Source organism: Sebastes umbrosus, chromosome 12 (assembly GCF_015220745.1).
Source record: "Sebastes umbrosus isolate fSebUmb1 chromosome 12, fSebUmb1.pri, whole genome shotgun sequence".
Classification (NCBI taxonomy): Eukaryota; Metazoa; Chordata; class Actinopteri; order Perciformes; family Sebastidae; genus Sebastes; species Sebastes umbrosus.
In genome coordinates, this window is record NC_051280.1 from 8950188 (window position 1) to 8976437 (window position 26250).

At 38.9% G+C, this 26250-nt stretch overlaps 1 protein-coding gene across 6 annotated transcripts in view; it reads left to right on the top strand.

The window, feature by feature from the left end:
- Positions 1 to 26250, top strand: part of LOC119498077 (piezo-type mechanosensitive ion channel component 2) — a 122188-nt gene that overhangs the window by 59913 nt on the left and 36025 nt on the right. For all 6 annotated transcript variants that reach the window (XM_037786567.1, XM_037786566.1, XM_037786562.1 and 3 more), the window contains 16 exons: positions 527 to 705; positions 2336 to 2572; positions 3196 to 3316; positions 5218 to 5411; positions 6044 to 6192; positions 6615 to 6788; positions 11255 to 11571; positions 15958 to 16118; positions 18097 to 18273; positions 18395 to 18517; positions 18922 to 19122; positions 19210 to 19414; positions 20365 to 20466; positions 20591 to 20756; positions 24908 to 25151; positions 25437 to 25554. In XM_037786567.1, the coding sequence (XP_037642495.1) occupies positions 527 to 705; positions 2336 to 2572; positions 3196 to 3316; positions 5218 to 5411; positions 6044 to 6192; positions 6615 to 6788; positions 11255 to 11571; positions 15958 to 16118; positions 18097 to 18273; positions 18395 to 18517; positions 18922 to 19122; positions 19210 to 19414; positions 20365 to 20466; positions 20591 to 20756; positions 24908 to 25151; positions 25437 to 25554 (2868 nt within the window). The remainder of the gene's footprint in view (positions 1 to 526; positions 706 to 2335; positions 2573 to 3195; positions 3317 to 5217; positions 5412 to 6043; positions 6193 to 6614; positions 6789 to 11254; positions 11572 to 15957; positions 16119 to 18096; positions 18274 to 18394; positions 18518 to 18921; positions 19123 to 19209; positions 19415 to 20364; positions 20467 to 20590; positions 20757 to 24907; positions 25152 to 25436; positions 25555 to 26250) is intronic.

Genomic DNA, 26250 nt, shown 5'->3' on the forward strand with positions numbered 1-26250 from the left:
TTACTATCTTGACTCTTTCTTTGTACTTTTACTTTGTCGCCACTGAATTCACAGAATTGTCTTAAAGGGGCACTTCACTGATTTTACATGTCACAGTCAATTTACTAGTCCTGGGGTTGGAGGTGGGGGGGCACTTGACAGCTTGTGTATCCAGCTGTTTAATGTCTTCTGTTACTGTAGGAGCTTTGTAAAGTCTTGTTTTGGGCTTGGAGACTACAAACTTTTAGCCATGCTAGTAGCATGGTCCTTGGTTGTGGGTTGGGGTTTTTTTTCATGAAAAATCACAGTGGCATTATGTTAACAAACTTGCATTTAAAGGGTTAAAATTCTGAAAATTAATTAATATTTGGTAGTTATGATCAGGGCTGATGTTGGTTAAAAATTTAACTGAAAAATGATATTAATATATAATATTTTTATGGCAGTTTTTGTGACACCAGAGTAACTTTTTTGAAAGTGAGGCTCATGGGTTAACTCAATATGCCACACTATTCTAACAGCGAGTTGTGTTTCTGTGTCCAACCAGAGAAGAAGGAGTGTGTGTATGAGGTGTGTGTTCCACCGGAGGAATCGGCGCTGGAGGGAGGAGAGGAGAAGTCTGAGGGAGGAGAGGATGGGATGAAGGAAAGAGGAGTCAGTGCGATGGTCAAAATCTTCCACTTCGTCATGAAACAGAGCTACATCTGTGCTCTCATAGCCATGATGGTGAGTAATGCAGCCCGCAGATGGTGTAACCTGGGAGCTACACAAGCTGGCTTATGCTGCATTTGTGTATGTAAAATTGACCATAAACAAACTGTTCCAGAAATGACTCTCTTTAAGTAGAGTTGGCTGTTAGTGGGAATGTAATTTACGTAAAATAAAATCCCCTAAACGCCTTCTCTTGCTTAAAACCATTGCAATGAAGATGTGATTGTTGGTTTCCAGCTTGCGTTTTATATTTGCAGTTTAATTTGACATGACATGAACATTATTAACATTATTAAGTAACACATTCAAACCCACAGACCTGCTGGCATGGTAAGTAAATGCCAAACACTCCTGCCTCCTTGATCAGCTTTGTTTAAGATACACTTGAGCAAGACCGTTAAACCCTCTCTGCTCCAGTAGAACTACTGGAAATTAATATTCCTGGATGAATCATAGTTAAATACATCTGAGTTTTGTGGTTGGACTTTGGCTTTGACTTGGTAACACACAGATACTTTATGATTGAGGGATTGCCTTCAAACGGCTCTCAACATGGAGGCGGCTGAGCTGGCGGCTTGCAGTTAACGGTGCAAACAATGGCAATAGTGCTGACAGAAATAACAGTGTTTACATGAGTGGGAACCAGAGGGTGGGTGCTTAGCCTCCGTGAGAAGGCCATGGGTCAGGATGGCGTTATCAACCAAAACTGCGGTATGAGCGCGGTGCAGAACGGTGGCGATTAACTAGCCAGTGGGTCACACACTGGATATTATATGCACTAACATGCATGCATGGCCAGACCGGCTACATAAACAAAGCACTGTTTACTAGGGCTGTCAAAGTTAACGCGATAATAACGCGTTAACGCAAATTGGTTTTAATGCCTATTATAATACTTTCTTTAACGCATTAACGCAACTTGCGATTTTTATGTTGTAGCGGGCTCAGTTTTAAAGCTAGAGTGAAGATACTGGCATCATATGAAACTACAAAAAAAATGTGGGCGAGGAAAAACTAGCATGGCCGTTTTCCCTTGACCTCTGACCTCAAGATATGTGAACAAAAATGGGTTCTCTGGGTACCCACGAGTCTCCCCTTTACAGACATGCCCACTTTATAATCACATGCAGTTTGGGGCAAGTCATAGTCAAGTCAGCCCACTGACACACTGACAGCTGTTGTTGCCTGTTGGGCTGCAGTTTGCCATGTTATGATTTGAGCATATTCTTTATGTTAAATGCAGTACCTGTGAGGGATTATGGACAATATTTGTCATTGTTTTGTGTTGTTAATTGATTACCAATAATAAATATATACATATATTTGCATAAAGCAGCATATTTGTCCACTCCCATGTTGTTAAGAGTATTAAATACTTGACAAATCTCCCTTTAAGGTACATTTTGAACAGATGCGATGTGCGATTAATTTGCGATTACTTTTACTTAAGTGAGGGATCTGAATACTTCTTCCACTACTGTTGGAATATATGACATGTCATACATCATGTTGTGCCTCTGTAGATAAAGGGAGTGAAAACTGAGCGGACACAGCCAAGAGTCAGCCCGCACATCTTTGTATCTTACCTTCATTAATCCTTCATCAACAGCAGAGTTTTAAATGTTCTGTGATTTGTTCTCTTCAGGCGTGGAGCATCACGTATGTCAGCTGGCTGACGTTTGTCTTCCTCCTCTGGTCTTGCATGCTGTGGATGGTGAGGGACCGGAGGCGTTACGCCATGCTTTCTTCCCCCTTCATGGTGGCCTACGGCAACCTGCTGATAGTTCTGCAGTACATTTGGAGTTTTGAGGACATGGACTATAAGAAAGTCTCTGGGTTCTTTGTCAAGAAGAACAACCCTTTCCACTCAATTTCATCCAAGGTAAGGTTTGGGAGTTTAAGACCGATAACTTTCTTGTTTTTGCCATCGCCATGTCGTTCTGTGTATGCTGTCGTTTAAACAGACCTTTAGATTGAAGGACGACCTGTGATCTGAAAACACAAATGTGATTTAATATGTGCAAGGATTTCTAATGCAATAGATATGCTCTGTATGCAGCTAATGGAACATACTGTCAAACTGTGTCTCTGCAATAGTCAATTCATTAAATAAGAGATGGCAGTCTCAATGTAAAGGTCAGCTTTGTAGTGTTTTGACATGTTTTGGGATGACTCAAAGACCTAACTGTCTAGAATGACATTTTATCTGCCAGTCGGTCACCACAGACTTGCAGTGGTGTGTTTATTATCACTCATACTACAGTTTTATTAAACAGTGCATGTGTCGGGATGCAATTATACTTCACACCTGGGTCAATTTGTATTTTACAGTTTATTTTAAGTGTCAGATGAAGGCAACACGTGCCGGAAAGTTTAGAAACTCAATTCTAATTTGTATGTATATGTCTCCTCATGTTGTTTTGACCACCCATATTGTGATTTCAGCAAGTTAAAGTAAATGCCAATGATTTATTAGGTCATCTTTTCTTTTCTGTTTGTGTGTAGGTCCTGTGTCTGCTGAGCTTCTGGCTGCTGCTGAGACAAACGCTTACAGAGAGATTGGAAAAACAAGAAGAAGACAGTGCTGGTCTCTCAGATGTTCATGTGGATGATCAGAAGAAGAAGGGTAAGTCCTGGGCTCTTCTTTTATTTAGATTATAGTAGAAATAAGATGGGTATATAATATCTTATAGGTTACAGTATAAGCTGCTAGCTCCACCCGTACTGTACGTGTGAAAATATACAACTATCATTTGAAAGGTATCTGAGCTAACACAAATTGGTGAAATTATGAGAGTGGCTGGTGATTTTTTTATTTAAACATTTGTAGATGGTGGATAAAAAAGATTGAGGTATCTGGCCTTTGTTTGGAAGCCTTCAGATTTATTTGGGTTAGTTCACACTGCTCACATTATACTCTTTAGTTTCTTTTCATAATGATGAAAGAATGCTGATGCGATCCAGATTTTACCCTCCCTGTTCATGAGGGCTAAAGACCAAGGTCAGATAAGACTTTTCAGTATTAATTTCAAAACAAATTCAGTTGTTCATTCATAGTCTACCAAGCAGTCGACACATTTTTACCTTCCATTATGTTCCGAAAACAAATCTCAATTTCTGAAAATTAAAAAACAAATGTATTGCGTTTTCAGTTCTGGACATCATGAGCATCTGTACTGTACAACACCAAACAATACAACATTGAACAAATATAATGAAAACAGTTGTCAGGGGCAGTTCGGACATGTATGCATTCTCAGTTATTGGCATCATGTTTCATGTAAATTATCTATTTTTCCCAGTTCTTGTTGAAGAAAACTTTTAGTTGATATGTCAGCTTTTCCATTGAATAGATATCTCAAAACGTTGTTCTTTCCCTGGAGGCTCAGCCTTAGACCAGTTTCTTGTTATAGCTTTTTATGCCTCCGTGCCAGCGACAGTATTGTATTTTAGGAAGCCTTGGCCAGGAACTATAAATGAAAAATAGTCTTTTGGCTAATTCTGGCATTATTTTATACAATGTGTATTTATTAATTTGCTCTGTCCTTTCTCTCAAATAAACTAAACTAAAACTAAAAATACTTATCCAAGTACCACTTGTATTTACATTATTGTAGAAAAGCTTTAGTTTAGTGCAGCTCCAGAAAACATCAGTATGTTTGGCCTCCAGGTTGCCACCGAGTCTCCAACATGGTTGCTGGGTCTTTAGCTGTCTGCTTTTGATCTGGGGTGTTTTGATTCTTCCAACCAAACTCTCTTCATACCCGTTAGTAGTAGTACACCGTGTCAAACACATTTTATGCTATTCTTCGTCTGAAATTTCTATATTTTTGTTTCATTTGTTTTTTTATGTATAGACTCCTCTACTTTCCACTAAGGCTTTGTAGAAGGCTGAGATGACCCGAGGAAAATGTAAATTTACACTCGGATATAGAGGCTCTATTTTTATATTTATTTTAACTTTCACCCATCAACAATTAACAATTATAAGCAGTATTTGAATATTTAATAGGGTTTATATAAACAGATAATGAATGACAACATAGTAAAACATAGTTGTAATAATAATATATTATATACCTTCATAGGAGAAGTTATAATTGTTGACAAACTGTACATTAATAAACAATTAAAACAATTGAAAATGTCCTTTTATGTGCTTACAACTACATTTTAGTGTGTTATAAACCCCTTATTAAATGTTTATCTACTGCTTGTAAGTAAAGTGTCACCAGAACTTAAAAACAAAAATTACTTATAAAAATAATATAACTATAGTTGCCATCTGTTGTTGGTCAAAATGAATGCCAGTTGTTCATCTTCATCTCTTGTTCTCAGTTTTTTGGAAAAGTCTTTGTAAACACCTTCAGCCTCCTACTACAGGTTGTTTACTATGTGTATATACCGTATGTGTGTATATATAGGCTAGTTAGGAAGGTCTGCTGACTGATTGACTGACCCACTGGAAAGGTAGTCAGTATTAGTCAGTTAGTGCAGAGGTCTCTGATTGGTTGCTGTGTTTTATAGAGGAAGAGGACTCCGAGGAGGGCGGTGAGCAGGACATCATGCAGGTTCTGGGCAATATGGTCATGGCTATGCTGGTCAAATACTGGATCTACATCTGTGGCGGCATGTTCTTCTTTGTCAGCTTCGAGGGAACCATCGTCATGTACAAGATCCTCTACATGATGATGTTCCTCTCCTGTGTGGCGCTCTACCAGGTAACAAAACACGCCGGTGATTGTAAATGCCTTGTACACATACTGTATGTAGCCACACATTCCCACATACTTCTCTGAAGTTTCCCCTCAGTTATCTTCAGTGTTAAATATTTTTTTCAAAAATGTTTTCAAGCACACGATTGAAGCTGTTCAAGGGAAATCCCGGCTGCTCCCTGACTGTCGAGCTGGCCAGACATTTCACATAAAATAAAATAAATTCTCTTTAATTTGCCCAAATCTTCAGACTAAAAATGTTTGATGACCTGTTTTGCTTTTTAAAAGCCCTTTGAAACCAAATTGGATGCATTCAAAAAAGTACTGTCATCTGTTAAAGGCTGTTTGCTAAGCGGTACTGTATGTGTTTATTCCAAACTTAGCATATGGATGGGACGCTGTAAAGTTTCCAAATTCAATTTCCCAAAGACAGAAGGTGCTGACAATTTTAGTATGTCATACAGTTTGTGTACAGCAAGCTCATAATCCAAAGTGTATTCTCGACTGTTTTATAACCCCTACCATGGTAAACAGAGATCAGTCACCCTAAATCCAGATGTCCTCTAAAGCATTATAGCTGTTAATGTCACAGAATTCATAACCCCTGAAACATAATAATCACAATTATTCTTATCTAGGTGCACTATGAATGGTGGCGAAGGATCCTGAAGTACTTCTGGATGTCAGTGGTGATGTACACCATGCTGGTCCTCATCCTGGTCTACACCTTCCAGTTTGACAACTCGCCGCCCTTCTGGATGAATATGTTGAACATGAACCAAACGGGGTGAGCTGCTCTGAATCACCTACATTATAGGAATACTGATAAGTTGTTTTTTTAATATTTTTGCAAGTAGAGCTGTGTTTTCTGTTCTCACACCTCACAGGAGGAGGCAGGGGAACACGTTTTTTTTTTTTTTTTACTTTATTATCTGTCTCATGCACTTCTGTCAGGATGTAGTGACTGTTTTATAAAAATAACTGTTTATCATATTTGCTCAAAGTTACGGACTGGAGCTTTAATTATTCAGAGAATTTAGACTTTTATTGACCTTTTTTTTGTTCATCTTTTATCATCAATCTTAGTTTCACTGAATCAGTTGTACACATTAACACCTGAGAGCTTCCTCATTCATAGTTACCTCATAAAAGATGTAAGTTCAAGTCTCATGTTTTTCCTATTTCCTCTATCTTTTTCCATCTATGCAGCTTGGACGACCTGGGCCTGGAGACGTTTAATGTCTCCATGCTGTTCACAAGGATTTTCATTCCCGCTTCCTTCCTGCTGGTGTGTATCCTCCACCTGCACTACTTCCACGACCGCTTCCTCCAGCTCACCGACCTCCAGGCTGTAGTGGCCAAAGAGCAGAGCACTATCTACAGGTGAGACGCCTTCTGTTTGTTTTCTTCGGTCCAAACCATCATTGAGAAGTTTACTTTTTGTTCTTTTGTATCTAATTTGTTTAAGTTCATACAGCTGAATTACAAACAAACTGCGTATTTTGAACAAAAGTAAGATGGCCCCACAGGGAGGCTGTTCATACACAACCACATCTAATTCCAGTCACTTCATTTTTTTGTTTAGCAAGGTTTATCTACAGTCAGTTTGGTGTTAAAAATCCTGACAAATGAGCATTTGACCTTCAGTAACAAGTAGGCCATTGGTTCGATCCCTTGCTACCTTCTCTGATGTCACACCCCAACATCCTGTTTCAAAATAAAATACATCATATTGAGGAAGTAATAATATTGTTTCATTGGATGTTTGAAAACAAACAGCTGAATATGGGCCAGGCTACAATTATCCACTGGTTATGTTTGTAATGTAAGGCACTTAAAAGGGACAGTTCACCCCAAAATCAAAAATGTATATTTTTCCTCTTACCTGTAATGCTATTTATCAATCTAGGGTGTTTTGGTCTGAGTTGCCAAGTAGTGGAGATATCAGCTGTAGAGATGTCTACCTTCTCTCCAATATAATGGAACTAGATGACACTCGGCTTGTGGTAAAAAATAGTTAATAAATAGTTAACACCAACGTCTCTTTCCAGAAATCATCCAGAAATTATCAACCGCTTACCGTATCACCGCGCAGAAAGAGAAAGAGACATAGCTGTTGAGTTTTTCAAATGTATTTTTTGCCGCTTTTAGCACCACAAGCCGAGTGCCATCTAGTTCCATTATATTTGTGAGAAGGTAGACATCTCTTTGTCTTATATCTCCAACACTTGGCAACTAAATAGATTCCACAATATGGCAAACGTGTGCAAAATTACATATGAAATTATCAAAATGTTATACAATACATCAGACCAAACTGTGATTAAAATGAGAAGTTCAGTAACTCATTTTGTTAGTTTTGAATTACAACTTGCTCGTAATCATTAATCTGTGGAACAATAAAATATGATCACATCATCACAATTAGCTCCAGTTTGTGCCTCTCATGTCTTAACATTTGAGTCAATGTAAAAATACCTGATGAGAATTATTATATTTTAGTCAAACAGCTGAGCTTTTGTTTTTCTGAGAAATAAATTCCTGGCTATCTTTGAGAAACAAGGGAATAAAAGATACTGTTGCAATTTGAGAAATGACTTGAGAATCTTTTTTAGTGTGCATCAGACAAAGTATTCCTTGCTGATCCTGTTAATAGCTTTCAAACAACCTTGTGGATTTTTTTCAAAGATCAAAATATGAAATCTTTCATTTGTATAAAATCTCTAATCATCTATAACACAATAAAGTGTGCAACACATGCAGTCAGAAGCCACTGCATCAAAACAGCGGCTTCCCTCTGTGACACAAAATGTAATACACTGCAAAACATCAGCTCTGAAAAAAAAAGACAAAAAGCAATAAAATTGGGAAAATATTACTTAAAATAAGCAAAATTATCTGCCAACAGAAAAGGAAAAAATCTTAAAACTATTTCAGCCAGACTAAAAACAAATACATTTGACTGGATACAAAGAAAAGATTTAAGATATATTTTCTCAATATGCAGGAAAATGTGCTTAAATTTATCACATGCTTGTTAAGACTATATGAGAGGCACAAACTGAATCACCACATGGTTCCGCCATGGAAAGTTGATAAGCAATAATACTGAAGAATAGTAACTGACAGTGTATGCATGTTAACAGATCTTAGTTGAGCGTGAGGTGAAAACATTCATCCCCTTTCATCTCACACTGTTCTGGATAATCACACTTAACACACCCTGTTAAACACCCATTATAACCTCTGTTCTCATCACACATCTGTCATTGTGTGCCTCCGTGTTATAACGTTCACATTTTCACACTCTGTGTTGTGGTGTGTGTTTAACTTTATGGTCGTGTTGTTGTGAAGTTTCCGTTATTTTTTCGCTGCCGCTTGCTTTTCTCGTCTCGTCTCTGCTCCTCTCTGTGACCTGCTGCCATCTCTCCTCTGCCACACTCTTTTCACACAGCCACGCTAAAGTCAATGATCGTGTCCATCTGATCATGAATAGGTGGGTATCTGCTCGCTTTATGTCGCATCCATCACCATCCCAGTTCACCTCTGAATCTCAACTTCCTCTTCCTGTTGCAATACGTCCTTTCCACCCCACACTGACTTGTCCCTGTTACCCTGTTTTTGCCAATGATGATACATTGATGATCTTCTGAAATGTTTTACTCCCGGAGGTGTTTTACTGACATGAATGGTGTTCGTTTTCAGGTTTTGTGTATTATTATTTTGCCTGTAGCCTACTCTTTTTGGGTTCTCTGTTATCTTTCTGAATCTTTAAACCCCCTCCAAACTCAGCCCAGCCCTTTCCCCAATAAAATCCTTCTACGTCTCTCCAAGAGTTTCACAAACTGTCAAACAAGCATGTTTGAATCTGAATGAACTGTTCTTCCCTTCCAGTATCTTTGCCACTTTTCTGCACTGATCCCCAGAAAATTACCCCCTTCCTGAAAAAGCTCGCCTACCCCAAACCACAGGAGCCTTTTGGCCAGTTTTCATGCATTTTAATAGAAACTACGTGGACGTTTTTAAGTGATTTCAAGTGTCAGTTTCAGCCTGCCTTTGTCGGTTTCTCTCCTCACTTGTTCATCTTGACTTCTGTGTAACTTTATTGTTCTGAGCAGCATCAAGCAAAAAATTCCCACTCAACAGAGCAAGTAAGTGTGACCACTGGATAACGAAATGCTTGCCTTGATATGCGGCCGGTTCATGCAAGCCAAAACCCGACCTTTGACCTCGCTCCATTGCCTGAGAAGAATTTAAAGGATTAATTCCTCCCTTCAGCTGCTACCATTGTTCTGCTGCAAGAAGAAAAATCCCTCAGACACCAAAAAACAAAACAAACAACATTGATTGTTTTTAAAGAATGCAGAAAGAATGTGCACTGCTTATCGATTATAATGCCTGATGAAACGCTGCTCTGCTGTTCAGTTAGCGGACACAGAGCTGATGATTCCCATCCAAACATTTGCATCGGAGCCTTCTGACAATCACCTGGACCATGTGTATGAGTGTGGGTTGTATTTATATACTTATGAGGACAGAATGCTTTCAAAAAGATAAAAATGTGAGGAGATTAGATATGATAAATTATATCTATAAATTGAATTACATATGTGGCTTTTTTCCCTGCCCTGATTTCTTTAAATTGCTGTATAACGTTACGATCAGATTCCGATTGATTTTATAGTAAGGTTAAAGTTAAAGTTACTTTGGTGGGAGGATTTGTTTTTTTAAGACCTTGTTCATACGTACACGGGTATTTTTGTAAACGTAGCTTTTTCTATGTGTCTCGGGCTTTCGTCCACACACAAATGGCGTTTTAAGTCACTGAAAATGGTGCTTTTGTAAAACTCCAGCCAGGGTTAAGATTTTCAGAAACTCTGATTTCAATGTTGATGTGTAGACTGCGAAAACAGAGTTTCTGGCTTGTAACGTCAGAGTGTGCGCCATTATCTCTTTTGTGAGGCGTCAATAATGAGGCAACATGTTGTGCAACGCTGGAATAAATGCATCCATGAGTGACGGAAGTGGTCAAATAACCTGCTAACAGGACTTTTAACATGTTAACACATAAATGTACAGTTACTCTTCCACTACATTGAGGAACAGAAGCGTCAGAATGCGCTACGGAGGTCACTGCTATTTATCCAATGCAACACTCCCACGTAACATACCCTGTTGCTGGTGTGCGTGTGTCCCAACCTGTCCACTGGCCTTGACAGCGCTTCAATTACGGTTTTGCGTTTTTATCTGGACGGAGATTTTTTTAAAACCTGTTTACAAAAATACCTGTTTCCGTGTGGACTAGGCCTAAGTCACAATGATAAAGGAGTAGGTCACTTTTTAACATGAAACAAAATGAGCCGCAAAGTCTCTGGTTCAAGGCTGTCTGGGGACCTTTGTTGCATATCGTCTTTCCACTGTCTCTAAAAAAGGCTTGAGAAGCTCAACACTTAACTTGAATACTTTTTAAAAATGAAGACAGGGTCAGACGTTTCTAGACACTTAAACCAATAGAGCCCTTGAAAGTTTAGGAAGTAGTCCTGAAGTTTGAAATTAGAGGCCCTTCCACCAACACCAATCATTTCTCCAGTTCTAATTTTATTTCATTCATTACTGGAAGATTGTGTGATATGATCGAAATCTCCAGAATAGCTAATAAATGGATCTGTACAGTGAGATTTTTGTCAACTGCTACTCAGTAGTTCCAAAAATTGCCCCTAAAAATAACATCAAGTGGGTAAAAAAAACAAAAGTCATTCAAGATCCTCATAAGTATCGAGGTACAGATGTGTGTGCGAGTCTGCATGCATGTGTCTGTTTGTAATAATGACTTCTTCACATGTCTTCAGACTGGTGCACCAGGATGGCAGCCTGGCAGACCTCACCATGCTCAGCGGCAGCTCGGTGGAGGCAACGCTGTCCAGAGAGGAGCAGGAGCCGCAGGGAGAGTGGAGGTCGGAGAAGGAGAAGGAGAAGGAGAAGGAGAAGGAGAAGGAGAAGGAGAAGGAGCAGGAGCAGGAGCAGGCCTTGGTGGTGGTGATGAATGACACTGACATGACTGGCGAGAAGTCCAAGAGCTTCTCCGACCATCGGCAGTCCAGCACGGAGGAGAGCCAACACTGCAGCGCGGGGACGGAGCCAGAGCCGAGCACCGAGCAGAGCTCAGGTACTGAGCAGCTGCAACACAGCAGGTCCACATACTCCAACAAGACACTGAATATACAGGATAGGGCTGCAACTCACTATTATTTTCATTATCAGTTAGGTATTTTCTTGATTAATCAATTGACCAATCAGACCATCTATTAAAATCTGCTTCCGTGTTACAGATCTATAATTCTTAGAAGTGGACAACTTGTAGACAAGACATCAGTTTGATACCGACGCTAATGCAAAGCTTTTATTCATGGCAAAGTGTGTAATTTAAAGCTACAATATTCAACTATATTAGAAGCTCGACTTGCTAGTCCTACCTTTCTCCCCGTCATGCCCAACACCTCCTCTGCCACTGTTTGATGAAGAAGCAGATGCTGAATAGTAACAAAAACAATGTACTTGTGCATTGTGTTTTTGAATGGGAATCTGCTGCACTTTTAGCTTTGCTGTCTGAGTAGCAACTGAGCATTCTGGGCTAAAAAACAAACAATGTCCTCCAGCGTGGTACTATACTAATTAGTGCGCCTTTAGAATAGCATTCTGTTTTAATGAAACGTCATTGTCCTGTTGTCTCGTACATAAAACACCTGGTCTCAATCCCAGCCCGTCAAATACCGAAGCTTGGGCAGTGGTCCTCGGCGTCTTGATACCGACGCACAAGGCACCCTTTAGTGTCTGTGTGAGACACTCCAGGTATCCAACTTAAAGTCCAATATAAACCCATCTGCGTCATTATGAGACACTCAGAGCAACAGATGTAGTATTAAAGGTCCCATATTGTAAAAAGTGAGATGTCTTTTATGTTATAAAGCAGCTTTAAGTGCTTTATAAATACTGTGAAACTATCAAAACGCTCAATATACGGAAAAACACACACAACCCGTATTCAAATAATTGCGCATTTGAAACAAGCCGTTAGGATTTCTGTCCATTTGTGATGTCACAAATATACAATATTTAGACCATTACACGGTTTTAAATGTAAACATTTAAACACAGTGTATGTGAATGACATCAGCTGACAGGAAGCAAACATGTACCCAAACTGTTGCCTAGCAACGTTATTCTGTTGAAATGCACTAAAGCGGAGCGTTTCAGACAGAGGGTGAATACAGGTATATTCAGACAGACAGTATGAGGAAAATAATGTTTTTTTTTTAACATTACAGCATGTAAACATGTTCTAGCAGAAACACAAAACACAAGTATGAACCTGAAAATGAGCACGATATGGGACCTTTAAGAGCAAGAAAGTACACTAAGAGTGGGAGGGACGGTTGATGGATGGGTCAAACAAACACTGGACTTTAACCCAGGGGACGTGACGTTACGTCACTGTGTCACATGACATTACGTCCGTAGCTTAAGTTACGTAACAAGTGCACTTATTTTAACCCAAACCATGATCTTTTTTATAAACCTAATCAAGTAGTTTTGTTGCCAACACCTACCTGCGACCATTTAACAACGTTAACCACACGCAAACCTTCTGCGTCAAGATACTATGCAAAAGGCTGCGCTCGGCGTCATTAAAGTGAGGCCGGAAACTTCTTCCCTAGCGGCAAAATATGACGAACAACATGACTTTCACCCAGACGGCCGGTGTTTGCTTCCCGTGTGAAACCAAAAGTTGAGTTGTTTTACTGATGTTATGTCCATATCTTAAGTTATGTAACAAGCACACTTATTTTAACCCAAAACATGATCTTTTTTTTTAAACCTAACCAAGTACTTTTGTTCAACTGTTTCACAGCGTTAAACACATGTTAAAATATTAACCGCAACCGTTTTATAACATTAACCATGCGCACAAGCCTTCTACGTCAAGATAGTACGCTTGGAAGGCTGCTCCGCTTCTGCCCAAGCGGCAAAATATGACGAGCAGGGATGAGAACCCGCTTTATACCGGCTGTCAATGTGTCATTGAGGCACCCTGATGGTTTACTTGGCAGCTATATCATGTAATCACGCCAACATGTGGGTTTGAATGTGTTGCACATCATCACTCTCGCTCCCAATTTTTCTAAATTGTGTTCCTGAGAACAACTAATATCCAAACAAATTCATAAGATAATAAAACTGCTCATCTAGAGAGGCTGCGTGGCTGATCACGCTGCAGTCTTGTATTTAAGTACTTCAGCATCTTGTGTGTTTTCCTCCAAATAATATTAAAGCTTCCTTCATTGCCAGGCTGGCCATGTTTACTCCTCTCACTGTGTTTAAAGCTGAAACTGTGCTGTTATGTAGCGGCCACAGAGCACTTTCAGTCACGAGTGCAGAGACCTTTTCTCTCAGATCTCTCTGTAGCTCTTCAGTCTGCTCAGAAGACATATGTTGCATACAATCTTTAAAGGCCAAAGCTCTGTTAGAGAAGCTCAGTCTGCTGTCCAAGTATCTGCCGCCTGCACTCTCACCAGCCAGCCATTAATCATCCCGAGTAAAGCTGTAAAAATCTGTTGTATTGCAGATTTTTGGGGTTCAGTAAGATTTACCTCTGGTTTTTCTGTTCTGACACAGAGCGTAGCTCAAGTGGTCACTTTCACCCATTACATCGTCCTGCTAAAGCCAACTAACACTGCACCATTATCATATTTACGCAGACAGTCACACTGGTCTTAAATTAAACTGTTGTTTATATACACAGAAAATAAAATAGGTGATAAAACACAACCCTGCAGGGCCTCTCAGCTTATAATGAGCTGCGAACTATGCGAGCTATACTATGCCCTCTCAGAGTTTTCTTATCCAAACAATGAGGCCTCTATTAAAACCTGAGATAATACGGCTTTTGTAAAACATACACCCACCACCAAACTGTGGCTGGAGGTTTTATATTCTTTGTGAGAATATAAAACCAAATATTAAGTCCTCAATCTCAGGTAATTAAAGCAACACTTTGGAATTTGCTTGTTAATACAGATTTTAGGCGTGTTTCCATACATCTTGACATCATGCATATGGGAAAAAGATTACATGAACAAACATTTAACAGTTTCACAATACATGTAAAACACATGTTTAGCCGTGACGTTGATCCCATAAAATGGTAAACCATTTCTCTTTCCCTCACTAAAATGCAGATTGTCACACACATCACTCCCATTTTAATATTTAACACACACACACACAATAAAAACCTAAATTCTTCCCTAATTTGCATGTTTGCTGGTTGGATTTTAATGTGAATACTTCCTATGAACCAGAGAGGATTTGTAGGGCTGCAACTACTGATTATTTCCATCATCGAATACAAATTATTTCTTGATTAAGTGATTAATTTTTTGGCTTCTAAAAATGTCTGCAAATAATAATTCCGAAAGCCAAGGTGAGATTTTCAGATATCTAATTTTATCTAATAAATACCACAAAACCCAATGGTTGAGTTTAGTATAATAGAAGAAGAAAACCAGAGAAAAAACTAGAAAAGTGCACTCAGTAGTGTAGGTCTCCCCCAGGTGTGTCTGCAACGACCACTGCTGTTACGTTTAATTGAATGAATACATACCATAATTGCCCCCCGTCTACACTGCAAGCATCAGACGCGTTCACTCGCATGTCTCACGCAACAGATATGCTCTCATTTTAATCTATGCAGCTGTCTGCAGCGGCTCCGTGCAGCTAAACTGCAGTTCACTGTGTAACGATTCATGTTGACTGTTTAATGCTTCCTCTGAACAGGAACTGACAGTCCTGCTGTGTGTTTAGTTACATTAGTTGTTGGCTCTGTTAGCTCTGTTAGCTGTATTAGTCCTGTTAGCTGTTAGCTCTGCTAGCCAAACACACCGTAGGACTCCCACCGGCTGCTAACAACTAACTAGCTCTCCTCCAACGGGCATAAGAAGACACGCTCCATTGTAGTCAGCGCTCGATTCAGTTTGTCATTTGCTAATCGATAGTTTATGTGAGATTAGCTGTGGACAGACAGACAGAAATGTACACACACACACACATGCGCCGCATAATCTCCTGGCGTAGATAATAATTAACATTTGAGAAGCTGGAATTACTGAATTTTTGTCATTTTTGGCTTTTTATCTTTTGATGGACTTATCGTTTCGTTGTTGATTTGTATTTACAATTTATGGTTACTGTGATCAAATGTTTCTCTGACAACCTCTAGATGAAGCTTGGTATGACAGCTGGTCTATTTTGGTATAGACATTTGGTCTATTAATTAATACGTATTTATGGCAGCAGGACAGTGAACTGTATGAGGGATTGATTCAGAACAAACTACTGTGGCTGTGCTATGGTAATGAAGAATCATGCCTTTATTAATTGTTGGACAGCAATAGAGGTTAGATATATCAGGCTTTGAGGAATAATGTGTATAAATAGAGGACATACTGCTGTACCTCTTCAGTCTTGTTGTTTTTTGTTGTCTCTTCTTCTTCAGATCTGAAGAATAAATGGCACCTGGTGGTCGACCGTCTGACTGTGCTCTTCCTCAAGTTCCTGGAGTATTTCCACAAACTGCAGCTGTTCATCTGGTGGTTACTGGAGATCCACATCATCAAGATTGTGTCCTGCTATATTGTCCTGGTCTCTGTCACAGAGGTATGAAAGCTCAGTATCTGCAACAACAACAACAACAGCAGGGAATCACACTCACTTATCAATCATGTTTGAGTTGATTGACTTTGATTTCACTGGTTAGCTCCACTGTAGCATGCACGTCATCCCAGGTGGTATACATAGAAGTCTTCCAGATGGTGCTGCAATTCATTTTCTTGGCCTTGAATCTACCGGCTGATATATTGTTATCAGGTTTTTTAAACTCCCGAGTATCAGCCTCAAAAATCCAGTTTTGGTCAGGCTATAATCTCTCTGTTTTATTTCATTGTTAAATCCAAGACATAATCTAAAGACAAAACTTCGAGTGCAAGTTCACCGTTCTATTTCCCTTGTGCTACTCCCAAAATGGAAAAACCTTACAACATGTATTATTTGTACGTAGATTACTTATATTAGTGGTTGCTTATTTCGCTCTTGATGTGAAGGGTTTTTTGGTGCATGCTAGATGTAGTTACCGATGTTTGAACAGTAGATGAAAGGTGTTTTTTTATGATTCCAAGTGGATTTCACATCATCTGGTTTACATTGTACCACATGCTACACTGCCAAGATTTTTTCATGTTTTTTTTTTGCGGCGAGTAAAATGAATGACAACGGCATCCTGAGGCCAATTATTTGTTTGTAAATAAAAGACGATCATGTCACGATCTTCTATAACTATGTTCATTTAATACAGTTCTGAGGCAAGAAGTTATTGAATTAATAATCACAAATACAGTTTCATTGGGCATTGCTCACATTTTCTTAGTTCATTTTATTGTTCATACACTGTATAAAATAAGTTGATCTCTTGCAACACTGAGCCAACTTCAACCAATTTGAAATGAACCAGGATTGTCTTTCCCACCACAGACGAGCCAGATAATAGTCTGGGGGTATTTGGGTGAAGCTATTACAGTTTTCGGGATGGAAACAAAAGTCTTGGGTTTTCTTGCCATCAGAGCTCTTTGAGTTTGGAACAAACTGACTGAGCCTGGATAACCTGCTCACGCTTTTAAATTCTTATTAAACCTCACTTTTATAGACTTAGATTTATGTAATGTAATGATCTTTTATTCATGGTTCTTGACCTCAAGTTTTATTTGTTCATTCTTTTTTCTTTTTTTTTATTCTTTACTTTTTTCACCCTCTTTTTATGAAAAGTGCTGTTTAAAAGTGTTTTCAAACATATAACACAAAAGAAAATATTAATACTAGGGCTGTCAATCGATTAAAATATTTAATTTAGATTAATGATTCATCACTTGATTGTCCATAGTTAATCACAAATTAATGGCACATTTTAAAGGGAGATTTGTCAAGTATTTAATACTCAGATATATATACAATTGTATGTATATATTCATTATTAGAAATCAATTAACAACAATGCCCAATATTATCCAGAAACCCTCACAGGTACTGCATTTAGCATAAAAATATGCTCAAATCATAACATGGCAAACTGCAGCCCAACAGGCAACAACAGCTGTCAGTGTGTCAGTGTGCTGACTTGACTATGACTTGCCCAAAACTACATGTGATTATCATAAAGTGGGCATGTCTGTAAAGGGGAGACTCGTGGGTACCCATAGAATCCATTTTCATTCACATATCTTGAGGTCAGAGGTCAAGGGACCCTTTTGAAAATGGCCATGCCAGTTTTTCTTCACCAAGATTTAGTGTAAGTTTGTAGTGTTATTAAACCTCCTTTGCGACAAGCTAGTATGACATGGTTCGTACCACTGGAAGCTGAGCCTGGTACAACCTCCAAAAGATCGATTGCATTAATGCGTTAAAGAAATTAGTGGCGTTAAAACGACTTTGTGGTAACGCGTTCTTATTGATTTAACTTTGACAGCCTTAATTAATACTATTTGTTGTAGTAAGAGGAGGATGAGGAAGAGAAGGATGTCAGTGGAAAAGGGATTTATGTGAGCTGTTTTTTCTGTCCTCATCGCCTGTATTGTCTCCTGTGCAGGTGTCTTTGTTCAACTATGTGTTCCTGGCGTCCTGGGCCTTCGCTCTGCCCTACAGCAAGTATCGGCCCCTTGCCTCCAGTGTTTGCACTGTCTGGACGTGTGTCATCATCGTATGTAAAATGTTGTACCAGCTGAAGTCTATAGACCCCACAGAATATTCCAAGGCCTGCGTTATGGTGAATATAACCAGAACATGCCTTTTGACACTCATTGTATTCACAACATACTGCTCAACATTATCCTTACACTAAGGATTCATTTTTACTACATTTATACAATTATATTTTTTGTCCACAGCCAGGAAGCTACTCTACTGACCAGCGGAATGAGATGAAGGACTCTCTGCTGTATAAGGGGCCGGTGGATCCAGCCAACTGGGTTGGCCTGGAGAAGTCTGCTGACCTGCTGGGCTACCTCAGGGTGAGGAGGGGAAACATTCATCAGCGGAAAGAGCATTTTCTTCAACAGAAGGGCCTCAAATATTATGTTAAAAAAGTGAAAATGTTGTTAAGATCAGAGACGCACATCAGATGAACTTTGGTTACAGTATATTCAAACTGAGCTTTTGGGTATAAAGTGTCAGAAAATGTGACAAATGTCCATCACAAGTTGCCAGAAATTTAAGTTCTAAGTTAAAAAAACGGCTCCTAAGTCTCTAACTTTAATCAAAAATCAGAAAAAGTTAGGTATTTTTATTTGATAAATGACCAAAAAAGTTTAAATGTTTTTTGAATGTTTAAAATCAACCAATCAGTTATTTAAACTCTCAGCATGTATTTTCAAGAAAGGGAATACATATTTAAAAATATTCTCCATCTATTCAGAACAACCTCTTGATGCTGGCTCTGCTAGCATTCGAGGTGACCATCTACCGTCATCAGGAATACTTCAGACTGAGGAACAAACTGTCTACTCCCGCCGCCAGAATTATCTTCCATGATATCACACGGCAGCATCTGGACATCGGCATCATCAGCTTCATCAAATACTTCATCAACTACTTCTTCTACAAGTTTGGACTCGAGGTAGAGACAAGTGAAAAGAGCTAAAAGTGTCTGTTTTTACCTGAAAACCATTACTTCATGTGTATATTCCTCGTTTTTTTCACTCAGACGTGCCTGCTGTTGGGGGTCAACGTTATCGGGCAGCGTATGGACTTCTTCGCCATGCTTCACGCCTTCGCCTTGATCGCAGTCATGTACAGACGCAGGAGGAAAGCCATCGCTGAGATCTGGCCCAAGTACTGCTTCTTCCTGGCCTGCATGCTGACTTTCCAGTACTTTGTCTGCATCGGGATCCCACCAGCAGCCTGTAAAGGTTTGTGTGACCGACTAGGCCAGATTATTGCTGTTATTTTAGGCCACAATCAATAACTATTGTCATTATCGATTAATTTAAAATTTATTTTTACAGTCAATTGAGTAATCATTTAGTTTATAAAATGTCAAAAAATGGTGAAAAATAAGTTCCCAAATAATCCTCGAAATTTCTTGTTTTGTTCGACCAATAGTCCCAAACCCACAGCATTGAATCAATAATGATATTAATAACAGAAAAATCTTTACATTTGAGAAGGTGACCATAACAAATGTTTAATATTTTGCCTTCTATTTTTTATTATTCATTTTGGGTATTTTATTTCCATTTTAACTTGTTTTGTTGTAATAGACTGATTTTATTTCACTGCATTCCAATTCATGCTTGCATTTTTTTTAATTCCTGTTTCAACCATGTTAACACTTTGTTACTTTGTTTTGAAAGGTAAATAAAGTGTATTATTATTATTATTATTATTATTAATATTATTAATATTATTATTGCTGTTATTGTTATTGTTGTTGTATTATTATTAATTGTATTAGTATCAGTATTATTATACAGGGTAACACTTTACAATAACCATCATTAATAAATGGTAAATTGATAGTTAATCAAACTTTAGTTAATAGTTATTTTACTGTTAACAAACAATGAAATGATAATTAATAATGTTTACTAATGGACCAGAAAACAATTATTAACTTTTGACAAAGTATTAATTATCTAGCTAAATAATGTTTATAGATGCTTTACAAAGTATTTATTAAATCATTTAACAAGGTATTATAATCATCAGTTGCAACTTTATTATATTAACAATATTTATGATGGTTATTATAAAGTATTACCGTTCTGGTAAAAGTGCTCCACAAATAAACCTGACACTTATATATTGTTTATACATATATGTATAATGCCGATGATAATGGTGCATGTTTTCATTTCAGATTATCCCTGGAGGTTTCCCAACTCGACTACAGACTCCAAAGTGGTCATGTGGCTTTATGTTCCAGATTTCCGCACCCAACCCAATCCATCGTTCCTCATCTGTACGTGGTCTGATTTGTAGATATGTAGTGGTTACGATACTGATGATTGTCATTATAATTTCTAGCATTAACAGGGTTTTGTTCAGCATATGTTATATTTCTCCTTTCCTCTCTTGTTTTCTAGATGACTTCATGTTGCTGCTGTGTGCCTCTCTCCAGAGGCAGGTCTTTGATGATGAGAACAAGGCGGCAGTCCGCATCATGGCCGGAGACAACGTGGAGATCTGCAGAGACCTGGACGCAGCCTCTTTCAGCGTCCACAACCCCGTCCCCGACTTCATCCACTGCAGGTACAGCAACTTATACTAATGTTGTACTACATTTACATTTAAATTCCTTTTAGGGCCACATGGAGACAGTATATGACACTGGATCCCAGGCTTGTATTTCAACACTTACATTAGATTTTACAGTAGATTCACTTGAAACAGATTCAGAGCTCGACAGAAGCGGCATTAACTTGGACGACAACAAGACACAGAAATGGATAGGAAGTGAAGTAGCCGTCTTAATTGATGCTTAATGATATTAGATGCCGACAATTAAGTCAAAACAGGCAGCACTACTAAAAACTGTTTATATTTGTATCATATATGGGTTACATCCCACAATATGGAGCAGCAGTTTGGATTTAAGCATTAAGACTTGTGTAGTGGAGTTAAAGCTTTGTTTAAGAGTAAAACATTACCTTTAATGTTTTACCATTGTTGTGATTTAGTCCTCCCAATGCAGAGATGCCTATTTTGATTTATGGTTTATTGGATAGCACACAGGTATGACATTTTTTTATTTCTTTGGCAGATGTTAAAGACCTGCTAGATGCTAATACTAATTTAAATTCTAAAATGCTATATATAATGGTTAAGAAAAAAATTATCTTAACCTTCCATCTGTTTCTGGATCCACTGGGATCTAGCAGCCAAAATGTGTCAGATTTTATTTTTGTTCCTTAAAAGTTCTGTTAAAATAAAATGTTTAAAGCGGCTATTATCTATATTTTCATAATAACAATTATGTCTGAAATTACAATGTGAAAACAAACCCACTGTACAGTACACTACCTGTTCAGCACCAGCAACAGTAAGCCATTGGCTGGTGAACATAGTGGAGCATTTAGCAGCTCAAGAGACAGATACAGTCTTTCTCTCAGGAGATGGTGGAGACCAAAAAAACAATTATCAGGTGGACACGAACAAAATAATCATGTTGCTCCGTAACTGCTGGATGTGTAAATAAACAATTGTTTGCCATATCAGCTTAAAAGGTAGTGATGTGTCAATGTTGTGTTCAAAACTTGTTTCTGCTGCCCCCAAGTGGCCCAAAAAAAATCTGTTAATGCCTGTTTAAAACAAAAAGTGCGAAGGAGTCACAGACTCCAATTGCGAACCAGGGTACCTCTTTTGTTCCAAGTTACCAAGTAGAGCTTTAAACTCACTGCTGGGCTAAAACTAGGGCTGTCCTCAACAAAAGAAATTCTTAGTCGACTAGCACTTATATGATTTTGTCGAGTAATCGGGTTGATTTAATCGACAGATCTGTAAAACTGAGTTTCTCCACAAAGAATCACACAAAAGCACCACTATAAATCTTGTGTTTGAGATGTGCTCATAAGCTCCTTAGAAATAAGTCATTCAGCATGAAAAAAGCATACAAAAATGACGATCGACTAAATAAATCGTAGTCGACTAAGACCACAACGACTAATTAGTTGACTAATTGACTAAGAGGGGGCAGTCCTAGCTAAAAGGCAGTGGTGCAGGCTAGTAACAGATGGTTGCAGGTTTGAGTCCCCTCACTGGTTGGGTGAATTTAGAAAAGTTAAAAAAAAAGGTATCATTCTCCCCAATTTTAGCGTCAACCACTGAGGTACGGTTGAGTGAGACGCTTACCTCTCCAGTCGAGCTGTTCAGAGGCCAACTCAGTAGAAAAAACGGTTGTTGTACTTGGCTGCTAACTGTGTAACTGTAGAAATCTTAAGTGGAGCGGTGCTGAATAAGAACATACTCGCTCAGCAAATCCCTTATACTAGATAAATAAAGGTAAGGCAGATGACAGTACACCTGCCGTATACATAATTCACAATTTTGGCTGTCGTCCGATATTTGAATCTAGAGCTAGATACTGACTTTGCACAATAAAAAGAGTGAAGAGAGGGTTTTGAGAGGCAGGGAAATAGAGAGCGAGTTAGAAAGACAGCGAGAGCATCCTGACCTGTCCACAGTCATTGATTATGTGCTCTTCACATTCCACTGTTTTGATGCGCAAAGTGGACACGTCTTTTATTAACGCACTCTGTGTCCATCAACAAAGCCCTAGTAGAGAGAAAGAGAGCTGTACAGCCCGTCTGTCCACGCCACAGCAGCTCTGCACTTATTCCATCGTTTCCCTCCAGGATCGAATTACGGATACAGGGTGGAGGAGAAATCCATAATCCACAAAAACACTCTGTCCGTCACTCCGCGACTCAGACGCTTTTGCCCTGTACTCTAACTCAATAAATAGCTTTTAAGTAGGGAAAAGGTATTTTCTCCCTCTGATGAAGAAGGACACTCACTCAGCTATTCCGGCCCATCAACGCGTGTCGTCCGATCCAAACCCACTTCATCAGAGCTGCTTCCTAAACAGTGCAGCTGTTGTTGTGGTCCCGTGTTTTCCCCTGGCCCATCAAATTAATGCACGTTGCTTCCTATGTTTGCACTCCACACATCATATTAATGGTAACACAGGATCCACACGTATGCTTTTAGCATGTTAGACACACAGACAGGTCATGCAGAGTGTACATGTACCTGTGCTGAGTGACAGGAGTCGGGTTTCAGCCCTGGTTCACATTCATTGATCAGACTCTTACCGGTGTGCTGACACTAAGTGATACACTAAGTGTGATTGATGGGAGGATTATGCACATAGCTACAGAATGAGCTGAAACGTTGTTTTGCTTTTATTATGTGGTAAGCATGCATCCTTATTAGTGACTTAGCTCAGCTGGCTGGGCTCCATGCTGTTCACTTCCAGCTTCATGTGACTAAAATCAGCCCGTGAACTTTGTTCCATCTCAAATGAGTCGAATGACGCAAAATAAAGTTTTTATTAAACGTAAACAATAAAGCCACATTTGGCAAAATGTTTAGGTTTATAAATATACGTCTGTTTCTCTGCACTAATTGAGAGTGGGCATGAAAGTGCCTTCTTGACCCTGGGAGGAGTAGTTTCTTAAAGGTGCACTGTGTAGGATCAGGCGGTATCTAGCGGTGAGGTGAGGAGATTGCCACCAACTGAAGCCTCTCCTGTCTGCCAAGCGTGTTTGAGAGCCACGGCGGCCGACGCGAAAACGCTAATGTCCCTCTCTTGAGCCATTGGGAGAAGAGCAAGCGTGTAGAGTGTGTGTGTATGTTGGAAGTGAGTGGTGAAGCAAGAGAGAGAGATAGCGGCGGCGACGGGAGCGAGTAACGTTATCGACTCCAGCCCAAGCAGGAAAAGTTAACAGAGTTTGGTTTGTCCATTCCTGGGCTACTGTAGAAACGTGGCGGTGCAACATGGCGTACTCTGTGGAGAGAGAACCCGCTCCCTGTGTAGATATAAACGGCTCATTCCAAGGTAACGAAAACACGATTCTTATTATCAGGTGATTATACACTAAAGAAAGCATACTTATTAATATTATATTACATTTTTGCCAGTAGCCCTAATTGTTACACACTGTTCCTTTAACTCAAGGGCCACTGTCTAGCTTTTTTTCCTGAAGCTAAAACAACATCTCACGCTATAAAATTGAGTAGCATAAAATTGAAATAGCAAAAAAAGTGCCTTAAAATTTTACCAAAGTTGAGTAAATGTACTTTGTTACATACCATGCTCTCTACCCACAAGAAGTAACCATGAAAAATAAACAAGCAAAATACAATCCTCTTCCTAAGTGTTCCTAAAACTTCACGTTTACTTCACAGACCAGCCAAGTTTGTAAACAGGATGCTGTGTTCACTTTATGTCACGCAGAACGTGAATACGTCGGCTGGTTGAAAAAAAAGCCGTACAAGTCAGCCGGGAAAACTGGGAATTTTTGATTTCTGAATTCTTATGTGAAGGAGAACCACGGATGTGTTACAGCAGCAATGCACATATTTTAAAAGGAGCTACATAGAATACACAGTATGTTTATGCCTTGTTAAACAGCTAATTTAGGCTAAGTTAATATGTGAATAATGTGTGAACACATTCCCTTTCTGCTGACATGGCATGAATGCAGCACGAGGATGCTCTGTATGTTGCGTTTACTGATGTCAGATCACCTCTGGGTATTGAAGATCACTTTTTTCCGACTATAACCTTCATTTGGAGCTTCCGAAGCATCAGAAAAACAATTTATCTGTTGAATTTGTCATCTTTAAAAAAAAATTAAAAAAATAGCACTGACGTATTATGTTTCACCACTGTCCTCTAGGTCCTACCTGGACATGCTGAAGGTCATCATGTTTAGCTACTTGTTCTGGTTTGTCCTCACCATCATCTTCATCACGGGGACCACACGCATCAGCGTCTTCTGTATGGGCTACCTGGTGGCCTGCTTCTACTTCCTGATCTTTGGTGGCGAGCTGTTGCTCAAACCAATCAAAAAGATCCTCCACTACTGGGACTTCCTCATCGCCTACAACATCTTTGTCATCACCATGAAGAACGTTTTGTCTGTGAGTTGTCGATCTCAAATTGTATATATCAAGATCACTGATAGATAAGTCTTACATAATATACATATGAGACGATATAGTGTTTAGATTTTAAAACATCTGTCTGCATGAAAGAAGAGCACATTCACTATAAACTTTTTTGTCCTCAGTATTTCAGCATGCAGAGTTTATACCAACACTGCCTGTGTGTTATGTGAAATCAGATATGTTAAGAAAGATATTTTAAGATATAATATATAAAATAAGTTATTGTATAAGTATATAATAAAGGATTCTTGTTCTTAGATCCTGGCTTGTGGCTACATAGACACTCTGATAAAGAAGAAGCAGTGCTGGTTGATCCAGTCGCTCAGTTTGGCCTGCACCATCAAGAAATACAGCGGCGATTCCGTTGTAGTTTTGAGTGAGTGGACTCAAAATTTGACTTTTTTGTGCATTTTATGATTGTGATTACATTTTACAAGAAGGTGAGATATCCTCTTCAGTATTACGAGGAGCACAAATCCCCATTTTGGCTGGAACTACTAGTCAAAGCACGTCGGTCTGATTTGCTGCTTCAGATTGTGTTTCCAAAGAAGCTGAAATTAAACCCACACCCTTGTTTATTTTTCAGGCCTATCTCTCAGGGCCAATTAAGCTCAGTGCCGTCTTTGTGTTAATCTTACTGGATTTACAGTGAATACAAAACACTGACAAAATACTCAGAAGATTTATGCACAATCAGAAAATACAGATAGCCCCGAGAGGCAAGTGGGGAAAAAAGAAACTTCTGGTGATCCATTTTCTGAGTCTGATCTAAAATGTTTCCTCTCCTGTGTTTATGACTTAAGAACAGGTGAAAAAAGGTTTTGCCAGGATGATCTTTAGTTCTTTAACCAATTTGTGCCCAGACACTATATTTAGTATGATGAGGAAAAATTAGTTTTGATTGGTCAAAAGTATGGAAATTTGGTATGGACATAGTTTGGACAGTTTTGTATCTAACAGTACAACAAAAATCACACTTTTATTAATAGTCAAAATCAGGATTTTTGAAAAATTAGGAAAAACACTAACATTTTGTTTATTAAATGTTTTCCATATGAAATGTTTTTTTACA